Consider the following 14,003-nt stretch of genomic DNA (forward strand, 5'->3'; position numbering starts at 1 on the left):
TTAGCCCGAGTGTCCCTTTCGGGGAGGGTTGTGAAAGCAGGTGGGGAGGTTGAGCAATGGGGTGGAGCTGGAAAGGGGAGGGGAGAGGGGTGTGTGTGTGGGGCAGGAGGGGGAGGGCAGAGCGTGGGTGGGGGGGGGGGGAAATACGCCAGCCTTGTGCCGAAAGAAAATTATGATTATTATTTTTTCCTCCCCCCGTTTCCCAGCTCTTTCTATTTCAAAATAAGTCGTTTTCAAAAGGCCCCGAGCATTTTTCCAAAAACATCTTGCCAGGGAAGTCCTCGGCTTACGACCCACAGCCGAGCCCCCGTTGCTAAGCGAAACACTTGAGGGAGTTTTGCCTCCCTTGTTTGCCACCCCGTTTAAGGGAGTCGCCGCGGTGAAGTGAGCGAAGCTGGTTTGTGAATCTGGCTTTTCCCCTCCCCGCCGTTAAGAAGGACGCAAAAGGGAATCGCGTGAGCGATGGTCATCCATACGAGCCAGCGGCCCGTTTTGAGCACGGGACCAAACGTGCAGGTGCTGGCCAAGGTCGTCATCGGGGTGAAAAAGCATCCCCCTTCTCCTTTCCCCCCCCAGGGCCGTTGTAACTTCAAACGGTCACTAAATGGAACTTGGAAACCTTGACGTGGTCGTTAAGTCGAGGACCGCCGGTAGATGGCTCCGGAGGGGGAGCTGGGACGATGTCGGCAAACAGCCCCACACGCCACCAAGGAAGAGGTTGCAGGTGCGTTGTTTTGGGGGAAGCAAAGCCTTTTAGGTCTCTCGAATGAGCGAGCCAAGCTGGGTGGGGCGGGGCTTTCCCACAGCCTGGCCACACCCACATGTCCCTTCACTGTTTTCCAGAGTGATAAGATGCGTTATAGGATTTTCCAAAAAAAAAGGTACCCCCGATCTGACTTTGGACAAGTACCTGAGGTTATCCCCTTCCCAGTTCTACTCCGATAGCGTCTTAAGAAAAGGCAACTTAAGTTTCTAGACCTCATGGTGGCAATAGGGAAAACATCAAATGTATTAAAAACTACCTATCTCTCCATTGCTGCAAATTCCTTCTTTAAAAATTAAGAAGAGGACTAGGAATTGAGAGGGAAATACTCCTTGTCGGCCCTCCTCCCACACACACAGAAACATACTGAACAGGTAAGTCCTTGACTTACGACCACAATAGGGTTTGGATTTTTTTTTTTTGTCGTTAAGTAGGCATGCTTGGACGTCAAGTCATCATCTGCCCGGATGTGATTTTTTTTTTTTAAAACAACCATTTTTTACCACGGTCGTTAAGCAAGTCACAGGTCATTAAGTGAATCCCATGCCAATTCAGCAAAATTCGGGTTTCCTCGACCGATTTCGCTTGTCGGAAGTCTCAAATTGCGATGTGTAACCACAGGGGTGGTGTGTGGCAGTCATGATTGCAAGAACAGGTCATAAATCCCCTTTTTTCCGTCACTTCGAACCATTGAGAAACAAACGGCCGTAAGTTGAGGACTACCTCTGCCCCACACAGCCCCATCCAACAAGATCCCTTAGGAGATCTGCCTTAATAAAGGCATGACACTAGGGGGGGGGAAAAAACCACATTATTATTATTTTTACATAAAAGGCAATTTCTCTTTATAGTCGTAAAACAATAACAATTCTGCCCAGTATAGAAATGTAAAATAAATTATACTGAATGTTCCTTAATCTCTGCATGGCACGGGGGCAGTTTCACCCCCCCACCCTCTTCTGCCCCAAAACGGAGAGGCTGTGCCCAAATTGGATTTATCCCGCACCTCTCCCACACGGACAAAACATGTCCTCTTTGGTATCGAAGTTGAGACAGCCGAGCAACGTCGTGGCATGGCCCATCTCAGATTGGTTCAATCTCGTCAGTGGTGTAAATTTTGCAAGTGGAGCAACGGAAGAGCTCGGACAATCCCGAACTTGCCCAGTTTCCTCCTCCTCCCAATGATCTCTTGGGACTGTCGCTTTTTTAACCAGCTTAGTCACTGTTCAAGGTGTACCAATTAAAACGTGGATGCGCTGGGAACTCTCTGTCGGTACCGGTTGGTTGACGCGCTCCGATTACCCCTCTGTTTTCGGGGATGTGGAAAACTTGTCCCACGGTATTTGGCTACGGAGAAGATGTCTTACTTCAAGGCAACAGGGTAGATTTGCAAATGGTTTCCCCACAAAAAATAGATCTCAGTGCCCCCCCCCTCCCAATTCTGCATTTGGACGAAGAAAACCACTGTGGAGGTTCTGCAGAATCGGTTATCCTTTGTCTCGTAACGGTCGTGCCCGTTTCTGGACGAATTGTCTACCCCAACAGGATAGCATGGCTTAAGGGATCTGGCGAGAGCCTGCTCCATCGATCTGCAGTTAAGGATGTAGCAGGATATCTTCACGGGTCTCGGCAGACCGAGACGGATCCCAAGAAGGTGAACTGTTTCTTCGGAAGGAAGTGGAAGCTGTACAGATCTCGACAAGTTTGGCCGCAGGAAGAAATGAGGCGTTTTTTTGCAACCGGCACTCTTTCGCAATGTTACTCTTGGTTTACTCTGGCCTGATTTGGTGGTCCCTGTTTTCCACGAGTTCATGGGACACGGGAAGCGAGGGCCAAGAAGGACAAGGAAGAAACTCTTTGCAATCAAAAAGTCCGACACGATAATACAAAAATAAAATCTCTTTACTTTCTCCCCTCGTACGGGAGATCCAAAGCCTCCGAGGGATGCCCGGGCAGACGTGGTGCAAATCCTGAACTCTCCTTGGAAGATTTTTGGGGTGGAGCACCCCTCTTGTATGTCTGAAAGCACTCGGTCCTCTTGTCTTTAAACCGAAAAGAGCCGCGTTTCCATGTGCCAAGATTTGGACGTCGCCGCAGAGCGACTCCTTTCTTCAACCTGAGTATTGGATGCCAAATGCTTTTATAGTAAGGCGGGCCTCGTTGGCTGCTTCTGGGAGTTGGCAACCCTCAGTGTTTCACCCGGTGTCTTTCAAATGCCAGCTGGACATCTAGACGAGGAGTAGGAAAATCCTTGCTCTTTTGTAAACGAGAGGCAATTGTGAGATTATTTTCTCTCTCCCATGCTCTCTCCCGGGGTTAAAAAAAATGGCAAACTCAAAGCACAAGGCTACAGGGTTGTAGTAGGAGGGCTCCTACATCTCCCCCAGTCCTAACCTCCATCTTACACCCCCAATTTTCTTGATTTGTAATACTTTGGAGAAATGATGTCACGTTACCTGAACGAGGAGTTATCCCTGGGCTCAAAAATAGAGCGCAAAACCCTTGAAGGGCTTTCTGTCCAAGTAGAGGAACACTTAAATGTCCCACCTTCGCTGACCAGCTAGAGCGAGCTACCTCAAATACACCGGCAGCTTGAATTTGGGGGGGGGTGGGGGGTGCTACGTGGTTTGGTTACATGGTGATAGCTTTAGACTTCAAGCCACGGTTCTGAGTTCTCGGCCATGGCTACGAAGACCGATATGCTCCCGTTTAGTGAGCCCCCATTCTCACGGCGGATCGAGATCTTTAACACACAGGTCCATCCATCGTCTATGATGCTCCCCTGGTGTTGTGTCATACTTTCACCACCTTATCGGGCACGCTGGGCTCGCTGCTACCGCTGCCGCTGTTTTTCTTCTTCCGCAGCGTCTCGATCCAGCTGGTGCTGGGGCGGCCGCTGAAGCTGGAAAGGGCCAGCGAGCTGAGCCGCATGTTCTTGCCGGAAGTGATGAGCTCCCCAAAACCTTCCTGGTGGGAGAAGGCGTAGCCAGAGCGTCGGGAGCCTGCGCGCCCCACCCGGCCCATGCAACGGTGTTGGGTTTTCTGCTTCTTGCGAACCAACTGAGTGTAACGCACCTGCCGAAGGAAGCGGAGTGAAGAGACGTCAACGCGAGAGGCTAATCGGCTCCTCGCCAAAAACTTCCCACTTTTGCTCCTTCTGAATCGTGCCAGCACTCCTAATCCCTAACCCCAGCCCCAGACCTAAGTCTAACCCCAAACCCAACCTTAATCCCAGCCCTAACCCTCACTCTAACCCTAACTCCATCGCTAACTCTAACCTCAACCCTAATTCTTATTCTAACTCTAATTCTAATCCCAACCATAACTCTAACTCTAACCCCACCCCCTACGCCAACTCTAACCTTAACCCTAACCCCAACCCTAACTCTAACCCCAAACCCAACCTTAATCCCAGCCCTAACCCCACTCTAACCCTAACCCCATCGCTAACTCTAACCTCAACCCTAATTCTTATTCTAACTGTAATTCTAATCCCAACCATAACTCTAACCTCAACCCTAACTCTTATTCTAACTCTAACTCTAACCCCAACCGTAACTCTAACTCTCTAACCCCACCCCTACGCCAACTCTAACCTTAACCCTAACCCCAACCCCAACCCTAACTCTAACCCCAAACCCAACCTTAATCCCAGTCCTAACCCTCACTTCTAACCCTAACTCCATCGCTAACTCTAACCTCAACCCTAATTCTTATTCTAACTCTAATTCTAATCCCAACCCCAACCATAACTCTAACCTCAACCCTAACTCTTATTCTAACTCTAACTCTAACCCCAACCGTAACTCTAACTCTAACCCCACCCCCTACGCAACTCTAACCTTAACCCTAACCCCAACCCCAACCCTAACTCTAACCCCAAACCCAACCTTAATCCCAGCCCTAACTCACTAACCCTAACTCCCGCTAACTCTAACCTCAACCTAATTCTTATTCTAACTCTAATTCTAATCCCAACCCCAACCATAACTCTAACCTCAACCCTAACTCTTATTCTAACTCTAACTCTAACCCCAACCGTAACTCTAACTCTAACCCCACCCCCTACGCCAACTCTAACCTTAACCCTAACCCCAACCCCAACCCTAACTCTAACCCCAAACCCAACCTTAATCCCAGTCCTAACCCTCACTCTAACCCTAACCCTAACCCCACCCCTAACTCTAACCTCAACCCTAACTCTTATTCTAACTTTAACCCTAACCCCTCCACCCCAACTCTAACCTTAACTCTAACCACAACCCTAACTCTAACCCCAAGCCAACCTTAATCCAGCCCTAACCCCCACTCTAACCCTAACTCCACTGATAACTCTCACTTCAATCCTAACTCTTATTCTAACTATAACTCTAACCCCAACCGTAACTCTAACTCTAACCCCACCTACGCCAACTCTAACCTTAACCCTAACCCCAACCCTAACTCTAACCCCAAACCCAACCTTAATCCCAGTCCTAACCCTCACTCTAACCCTAACCCCACCCCTAACTCTAACCTCACCCCTAACTCTTATTCTAACTTTAACCCTAACCCCACCCCTATCCCAACTCTACCTTAACCTTAACCCTAACCCCAACTCTAACTCTAACCCCAAATCTAACCTTAATCCCAGTCCTAACTCTAACCCTAACCCCACCCCTAACTCTAACCTCAACCCTAACTCTAACTCTAACCCCACCCCCTACGCCAACTCTAACCTTAACCTTAACCCTAACCCCAACTCTAACTCTAACCCCAAATCTAACCTTAATCCCACCCTCAACTCCCACTCTAACCCTAACCCCACCGCTAACTCTAACCTCAACCCTAACTCTTATTCTACCTCTAACCCCAACCCCTTCCCCAACTCTAACCTTAACCTTAACCCTAACCCCAACCCTAACTCTAACCCCAACCCCAACTCTAACTCCAACCTTACCCATAATCCTAAACCCCACCCCTTTTTAAAATTGCAGGTAGTCCTCGATTCACAATGATCCGCTTAGCGACTGTTGGATATTATGATGGCACTTGAAACAAGAGACCCACCGTAAACTAAAAAAAAAAGGGGGTCAGCCCCATCCCGTCCACCCGGGAGGGAAATTTCCCCGCGAGGAAGGCGAAGAAGGGAGGGCCTGGCTTCCACGTGCTGGCATTCACTCACTGTGTCCGAGAGTTCTGGCCGGAGGTCCATCTTGAGGAAGCGGAAGGCAACGACCGGCATGATGCAGACCACGGTGGTCAGGGCGATGGTGAGCCACACCGCAGGTTGGGCCAAGGTGTTTTGGGCATTGCCTGGCGCGAAGGAGAGAAAAACGGTGGACGGGGAGGAGGCCAACCGACGGGAATTAAGTGTCAGGATTCCAGCCGTCGCCCAAATTAAATCGTGATCCTCGAGCCACACTTCAAAGAAACTTCCAAGGATTTATTAGAGGCGACATCCTGGCACTGCCGCCCTGGATGAAGCCAACTCTGGCCTACGTCATTGACAGTCCCCCGTGACTCTGGTTCCCTCCTCTCCCCCCCGGGTGTGTCATCAGATTGGCAGTAAAAGGCTCAATTGAAATCGGCTCGATTTAAATCGTCGCTTTTAAAAGAGCCACTGGTGTGAAATTTATGCGGACGCATCAAGGCAGGGCATGTTATCTTGGCTTTCAGAGCTTGGATTCACCGAAGGAATATTTACCCAAAATTCCAAATATTGCAGGATATATGTACGGCCTCAATGCTACCGAACTAATCTCCATTCCACGCTGAATAAACTAAATTATTCAGGTACTTTAAACAGAAAACTGCCTTTAGATAAGATTTTATATATTTTTTTACTCCAAAAGCATTTGGTTAAAATAAATGTGATAAAAACAAAAGATCCGATTTAAATTAATAAAAAAAAAATCCGATTTAAATCCAAAAAAATCCCGATTTTTTTTATTTTGGATATATTTTTTTTCAAATAAATCCTCCATTTTTATCCACCCTACCCCGAAAACAGAAAGGGTGTGGTTTTTTTCCTCCCCCTCCCCACCGGACTCACCGACAAAACGGAACTGGTTGGGGAAGAGCTGGAACAGGCCGTTGCTGTGCATGACGAAGAGGATGGCAAAATAAACCGCCAGGCTGCCCCAGATGAAAAAGTGGTTGATGGCCGTCCAGAAACCGGTATCCAGGCCGATCTGTTGACGGGGGAGGAGGAAAGGTGACCACCAGGAGATCCTCGGCGTCTTATTCCTTAGCGCTTATTCCAAGGAGCCTTTGGCAAACGCCACTTGGTGCCAAATCTTTAGTAAAACCCATGGCGGTGGGCCCCAGTGGCCCCACCACCACCTGCAAACCCCAACTCCCAAGAGATTTGAATGCCAAGCGGGCAAGGAGAAGACCTCAACGAGGTTTTCGTGCGCAGTTATTTTTGGGGGGACGGAGATCGGAGAAGGCGGGCGGTGGGGAGATCCACGCCACGCACCTGGACGCTGACCACGATGACGAGGGACGTGGCCACGGTGACGGCGAAGGACTGGTAGTCGGCCAGGTGGGCGTTGTCACTGAAGATCCCGTAAGGGATGAAGAACATGAAGATGGAGGCGTAGATGCCCTGCGCGATGCAGATGAAAAACTCGCGCTTGTTGAAAAGGAGGTTCAGCTGCCCCGGTTCGTAGAGTTTGGGGTACTCCAGGCTGCGGTGTTCGGGCACATCCTGGAAGAGAGAGAGAGAGAGACAGAGAGAGAGAGAGAGAGAGAGACAGACAGAGAGAGAGGGAGGGAGGGAGGGACAGGGATGGAGGGGGAGAGAGGAAGAGTCAGTGGCTGGCCGGAGTTTGGTTGGCCAGATTAATTATTTCCTTCCTTCCTTCCTTCCTTTCCTTCCTTCCTTCCTTCCTTCCTTCCGTCTCTCTCCCATTCCCTCTAATCCTCCCTTCCCTTCCCTCTTTTCCTTTCTTTCACACTCCCTCCCTCCCTTCTTTTTCCCTTCCCCGTCCCTCCCTTACCTCTCCTCTCCATTCCCCTCCCTCCCTTTCTCCCTTTTTCTTCTTCCCCTTTCTTTCTCTTACCTTGCCTTCCTTCTTTCCCCTTCCGTCCCTCCTTTCTTCCTTCCCTTCCTACGTAACTACCTACCAACCCACCTTCCTTCTTTCTCTTATCCTTCCCCCTTCCTTTCTTTTCTTTCCTTCCTCCCTCTTATCTTCCCTTCCTTCCTTCCCTCCTTCCTTCTTTCTCTCTTCTCCTTCCTTCCTTCCATCTTCCTTTCTTTCCTCCCTCCCTTTTACCTCTTACTTTGCCTTCCTTCCTTCCCTCCTTTCCTACGTATCTACCTACCAACCCACGTTCCTCCTTTCTCTTCCCTTTCCTTCCTTCCTTCCTCCCTTCCTTTTTCTTTCCTCCCTCCATTCTCTTATCTTTCCTCCCTTCCCTCCTTCTTTCTTTCTTCTCCTTACTTTCTTTCTTTCTTTCCTCCCTCCCTTTCTTCCTCTCTTATCTTTCCTTCCTTCTCCTTTCTCTCTTCTCCTTACTTTCTTCTTTCTTTTTTCCTCCCTTTTCTTCTTCTCTTATGTTTCCTTCCTTCTCTCCTTCCTTCTCCTTTCTCACTTCTCCTTTTCTTTTTTCCTCCCTTCCTTTCTTCCTCTCTTATCTTTCCTTCCTTCTCCTTTCTCTCTTATCTTTCCTTCCTTCTCCTTTCTCTCTTATCCTTCCTTCCTTCTCCTTTCTCACTCAGCTGCCTTCCTCTTCTCCCCCGTTCTCCCACCAGGTGAGGGCACAGACTGACCTGATCAAAGACCCCCATGGCGAGGACGGGCAACGAGGTGTAAACAATGTTGTACAGCGTGATAAAGTACTGATCGTACACGGTCTTTGTGTGGAGAGAAAGAAAGGATGAATTAGGGTGGGGGTTGTTTGGGCTGCCCCCCCCCCATCCACCAGCCCCCCCCTCCCTCCTCCCCAGCCGACACCCGGTGCCCGTCTCCATTACCTGGGCTGAGAAGCCACAGAAGAAGCCGAACCAGAAATGCACCATGGTGAAGGCAAAGTTCTTGTAGAAGAAGTAACAGAGGAATTTACACATGCGGAGATACGACCAGCGTCCGTGAACGAGGAGCAGGCGCTGGAGGAATTTGAACTGGGAGAAGGAGTAGTCGGACGCCAGCACGGCTTGGATGCCCTCCTGGCCACTGATGCCCACGCCGATGTGGGCGGCTGCCACGAATCCGGAAGGAAAGGCAGACAAGACAAGCAATCAAGACCATCGTCTTCAACGCCGGGAAACTACCGTTCCCAGGGTCCCACGGTCCTGGTGGACGAGGCTGAGGATTCTGGGGATGCGATCTGGGGACTTCAACTCCCAGGATTCCTCAGTCCTTGTTATGCACGAGGCTGAGCCTTCGGGGGTGGCCCCTCCCCACCTGAGGACTTCAATTCCCAGAATCCTCCAATCTTTGTGGACAAGACTGAAAACTCTGGCAAGCTGTCTCCTGATTGGAGGAGTTCTGTTTCCCAGAATTCCCCAGTCCTTGTGGACAAGCTGAGGATTTTAGGCCCCTCCCAATCTGGGGACTTTTATTCCCCAGAATTCCCCCAGTCCCCATGGTGGACAAGGCTGAGCATTCTGGGACACCCCCTTCCGACCCAGGGACTCCCAAATTCCCAGAATCCCCCAGTCTTCGTGAACAAGACAAGATAGTCTCTCCCAACTTTCCCAGAATTCCCCAGTCCTCATGGGAGTCTGAGAATTCTGGGAACGGCCTCTCCCACCCGGAGGACTTTGATACCCAGAATTCTCCTCGCATTTGCAGATGTCAGGATTCCAGCAATCGCCCTAATTGAATCAGGATCCTCGAGCCAAACTTCAAAAAAATCCACAGATTCATTTAGAGGCGACATCCTGGCACTGCCGCCCTGGATGAAGCCAACTCTGGCCTACGTCATTGACAGTCCCCTGTGACTCTGGTTCCCCATAATCCCCTGGGTGTGTCATCAATCAGATTCTCCAATTAAATATATTCGCGGGCAAAAGCGCTGGTAGTTTAGTTACAACCTTTTAAAGAGAAGAGCTGGAATGTTACTTCCGCTTTCCTCTCCTTTTTATGGCAACTACTGAAAACAGGCCTAGGAATGTTTGATGAATCGACAGCGGAGAAGTCTGAGATAGCCCCGCCCCCTCGCAACGCAGGGACTTCGTTTCCCAGAATCCACCCCTCCTGGTCCGAGCGGCCATTTTTCTCCCAGGCTTTGCGCCTGGAAGTCTCACTTTTGATCATGCTGACGTCGTTCGCCCCGTCCCCGATGGCCAGCGTCACGGCCTTCTTGTACTTCTTGACCAGCTCCACCACTTGGGCCTTCTGCAAGGGCGTCACGCGGCAACAGATGACTGCCTTACAAGCACAGGCCGTCTCCAGGAACTCCAGCTCCATGTCGGCCTCCAGCGCGTGGGCCTGGGAAGGAAAACAGGGTTTGCGGGGGAAGCACTCCGGCTGTTTATGGATTCAGGCCTTGGAAGGATTTGTGGGGTTTTTTTTAAATGGTGCCTCTATGGCCAGCAGCAGTCTACCTTAGAATAAGCTTTTCTTCCTGTTGCTACCTGGACTGGCTACTCTCAGGAAGGGAAGGAAGGAAGGAAGGAAGGAAGGAAGGAAGGAAGGAAGGAAGGAAGGAAGGAAGGAAGGAAGGAAAAGAAAGATGGAGAACAGGAAGGGGAAAGGAAGGAAGAAGGATCAGGAAGGAAGGAAGGATGGATGGAAGGAAGGAAGGAAGGAGAGATGGACAGAGGAAGGAAGGAAGAAGAGAGGAGAAAGGAAGGGAGGGAAAGAGAAGAAAGGAAGGGAGGAGGAAGGAAGGAAGGAAAGAAAAGAAAGGAGAGGAGAAGATGGAGAACAGGAAGGGAAGGAGGGAGGGAGGAAAGGAAGAAAGAAGAATGGATGGAAGGAAGGAGATTAGTAGAAAGGAAGGAGTGGAGGAGGGATGGATGGAGGAAGGAAGGAAGAAGAGAGGAGAAAGGGAGGGAGGGAGGTGAGGAGGAATGAATGAAAGAATGAATGAATGAATGAATGAATGAATGAAAGAAGGAAGGAAGGAAAGGAGGAAGGAAGGAGACAGGAGAAGATGGAGAAAAGGAAGGGAGGGAGGGAGGCAAGGAGGAGGATCATCTCGATGGTCTCTAAAGCCCCCTTGGAAATTCTACAGGTGTGAGAGCCAAAGCAGCCGCCTCCCTCCGTACCAGACTGTGTCCGTTGATGACCAAGGCGTATTCTCCGGCGACAGCCTCCAGGACGGAGGTCAGCTTCGAGGTGGAAAGCTTCTCCTGCAAGGTGAACCCGTTGCCCATCGACCGCGAGGCGTCCATCAGCTTCTCTCGGGCCTTCCTGCCCAAGGGGGAGAGGCCCAAAGGAAAGGAGGAAGGCCACCGTTACTAGGGCTCAAGGGTTGGAAATACACACACACACACACACACACATATATATATAGGGGCCAAGAGGGGAGGGATTTCCCCCACCAGCAGCAGAAGAAGAAAACACCTTAACTTTTAACATACTTATGTTTATCTCTCTACTCATTCTATATCTATCCATCCATCATCCATCTACTTTACCTACCTACCTCTATCTATCTATCATCTATCTATCCATCATTTATTTCTCTATTTCTCTATCATCTATCTATCTATCTATCTATCTATCTATCTATCTATCTATCTATCTATCTATCCACAGTGCCTGCCTGCCTGCCTATCTCTCTCTCTCTCTCTATCCATCATATATCTATCCATCATCTATTTATCTATCTATCTATCTATCTATCTATCTATCTATCTATCTATCTATCTATCTATCTATCTATCTATCTATCTATCTATCTATCCATCATCCATCTACTTTACCTACCTACCTCTATCTATCTATCATCTATCTATCCATCATTTATTTATCTATTTCTCTATTTCTCTATCTATCTATCTATCTATCTATCTATCTATCTATCTATCTATTTATCTATCTATCCACAGTGCCTGCCTGCCTGCCTATCTCTCTCTCTCTCTCTCCATCATATATCTATCCATCATCTATTTATCTATCTATCTATCTATCTATCTATCTATCTATCTATCTATCTATCTATCTATCCATCATCCATCTACTTTACCTACCTACCTCTATCTATCTATCATCTATCCATCATTTATTTCTCTATTTCTCTATTTCTCTATCTATCTATCTATCTATCTATCTATCTATCTATCTATCTATTTATCTATCTATCCACAGTGCCTGCCTGCCTGCCTATCTCTCTCTCTCTCTCTATCCATCATATATCTATCCATCATCTATTTATCTATCTATCTATCTATCTATCTATCTATCTATCTATCTATCTATCTATCTATCCATCATCCATCTACTTTACCTACCTACCTCTATCTATCTATCATCTATCTATCCATCATTTATTTATCTATTTCTCTATTTCTCTATCTATCTATCTATCTATCTATCTATCTATTTATCTATCTATCCACAGTGCCTGCCTGCCTGCCTATCTCTCTCTCTCTCTCTATCCATCATATATCTATCCATCATCTATTTATCTATCTATCTATCTATCTATCTATCTATCTATCTATCTATCTATCTATCTATCTATCTATCTATCCATCCATCATCCATCTACTTTACCTACCTACCTCTATCTATCTATCATCTATCTATCCATCATTTATTTCTCTATTTCTCTATCTATCTATCTATCTATCTATCTATCTATCTATCTATCTATCTATCTATTTATCTATCTATCCACAGTGCCTGCCTGCCTGCCTATCTCTCTCTCTCTCTCTCTCCATCATATATCTATCCATCATCTATTTATCTATCTATCTATCTATCTATCTATCTATCTATCTATCATCTATCTATCTATCTATCTATCTATCTATCTATCTATCTATCTATCTATCTATGCCTGCCTGCCTGCCTGCCTGCCTCTCTCTCTCTCTCTATCTATCTATTTATCTATCTATCTATCATCTATCTATCTATCTATCTATCATCTATCTATCTATCTATCTATCTATCTATCTATCTATCATCTATCTATCTATCTATCAGATTTCAACTCCCATTAGGCTTGGCTAGCAAGAGCTTATGGGATCTGTAGTCCAAAAGTATACAGCTTTTAAAACTGAATTTTAAATTTGTGATCTTTATTGTCTAAATGTTGGATATCCACAGGGACAATTGTTTTAATGTCGGATATCTAATGTTGGACAACGATCAACTCACCGCAGCTCTTGCCGGACCTCGAGGACGGTGTGGCCGGAAATGATAAAGACTTCCGTCATTTCGTCTGTCAGCATCTTGCAGGAGTAGCCGATGTTGACCGCGGTCTCTGGGGAAGGGGGGGCAGTGGAGGGTCTGAAGTCAGGGGCCCTTGAGCCCAACTCTCCTTCAGCACCAGTGGACTACAGGTCCCATGTTTATCTGTGCAACCAGAGAGGGAGGAGGGTTCCCCCTTCCCTGCTTTAGATGGGCATCGGTGTCCTGGGGCACCCAGGGTTTGGGGGTAGGGAAAAAGATAAACCACATTTCCCCCTCCCCCCTGAAAAAAAACCACACCAGGCCCCCCAAAAGTGAAATTGCAAAACAAAGATTTGAAGAAGACACAAGAACCAGAAAAACAATAGAAGACCAAAAGAAAGAAAGAGAGAGAGAACACAAAGAGAGAAAGGAGCCACACAAAGAAAACTTACAGAAAATGTACACGCGTGCACATACGCAGAGGAAAACATGAAGAGAAGGAAGAAATCACATGTAAAAATACGTAAAAAGAATCAACAGAGAAAGGGAGGCAGGGACGGAAGGAAGGAAGAAAGAAAGAAGGAAGGAGAAAAGAAAAGAAAGAAAGAAAGAAAGAAAGAAAGAAAGAAAGAAAGAAAGAAAGAAAGAAAGAAAGAAAGAAAGAAAGAAAGAAAGAAAGAAAGAAAGAAAGTGAGAGGGAGGAAGAAAGAAAGAAAGAAAGAAAGAAAGAAAGAAAGAAAGAAAGAAAGAAAGAAAGAAAGGGGAAGGAAAGAAATTGGGAAGGAAGGAAGAAAAAAAGGAAAGGAAGGAAAGGAAGAAGAAAGAAAGAAGACAGGAAAGAAAGAAAGAGGGAGGGGGAAATTGGGAGGGAAGGAGGGAGGAAGAAAAACGGGAAGAAAGAAAAAGAAAAGAAGAAGGAAAGGAAGAAACAAAGAAGAAAGAGAAAGGAAGAAAGAGGGTGA

At 47.6% G+C, this 14,003-nt stretch overlaps 1 protein-coding gene across 1 annotated transcript in view; it reads right to left on the reverse strand.

Moving 5' to 3' along the window:
- Positions 1 to 2,550: 2,550 nt before the first annotated feature.
- ATP8B2 (ATPase phospholipid transporting 8B2) overlaps positions 2,551 to 14,003 on the reverse strand; it is a 39,565-nt gene continuing 28,112 nt past the window's right edge. The window contains 9 exon segments of the mRNA XM_087943721.1: positions 2,551 to 3,838; positions 5,928 to 6,058; positions 6,798 to 6,936; positions 7,224 to 7,454; positions 8,523 to 8,606; positions 8,727 to 8,950; positions 10,002 to 10,185; positions 10,968 to 11,112; positions 13,027 to 13,132. Coding sequence (XP_087799847.1) covers positions 3,557 to 3,838; positions 5,928 to 6,058; positions 6,798 to 6,936; positions 7,224 to 7,454; positions 8,523 to 8,606; positions 8,727 to 8,950; positions 10,002 to 10,185; positions 10,968 to 11,112; positions 13,027 to 13,132 — 1,526 coding nt within the window. The 3' untranslated portion in view covers positions 2,551 to 3,556.

The sequence above is a fragment of the Notechis scutatus genome, chromosome 14 (assembly GCF_049901735.1).
Source record: "Notechis scutatus isolate UNSWTSFEM ecotype Mainland chromosome 14, rNotScu1.2, whole genome shotgun sequence".
NCBI classification, from domain to species: Eukaryota; Metazoa; Chordata; class Lepidosauria; order Squamata; family Elapidae; genus Notechis; species Notechis scutatus.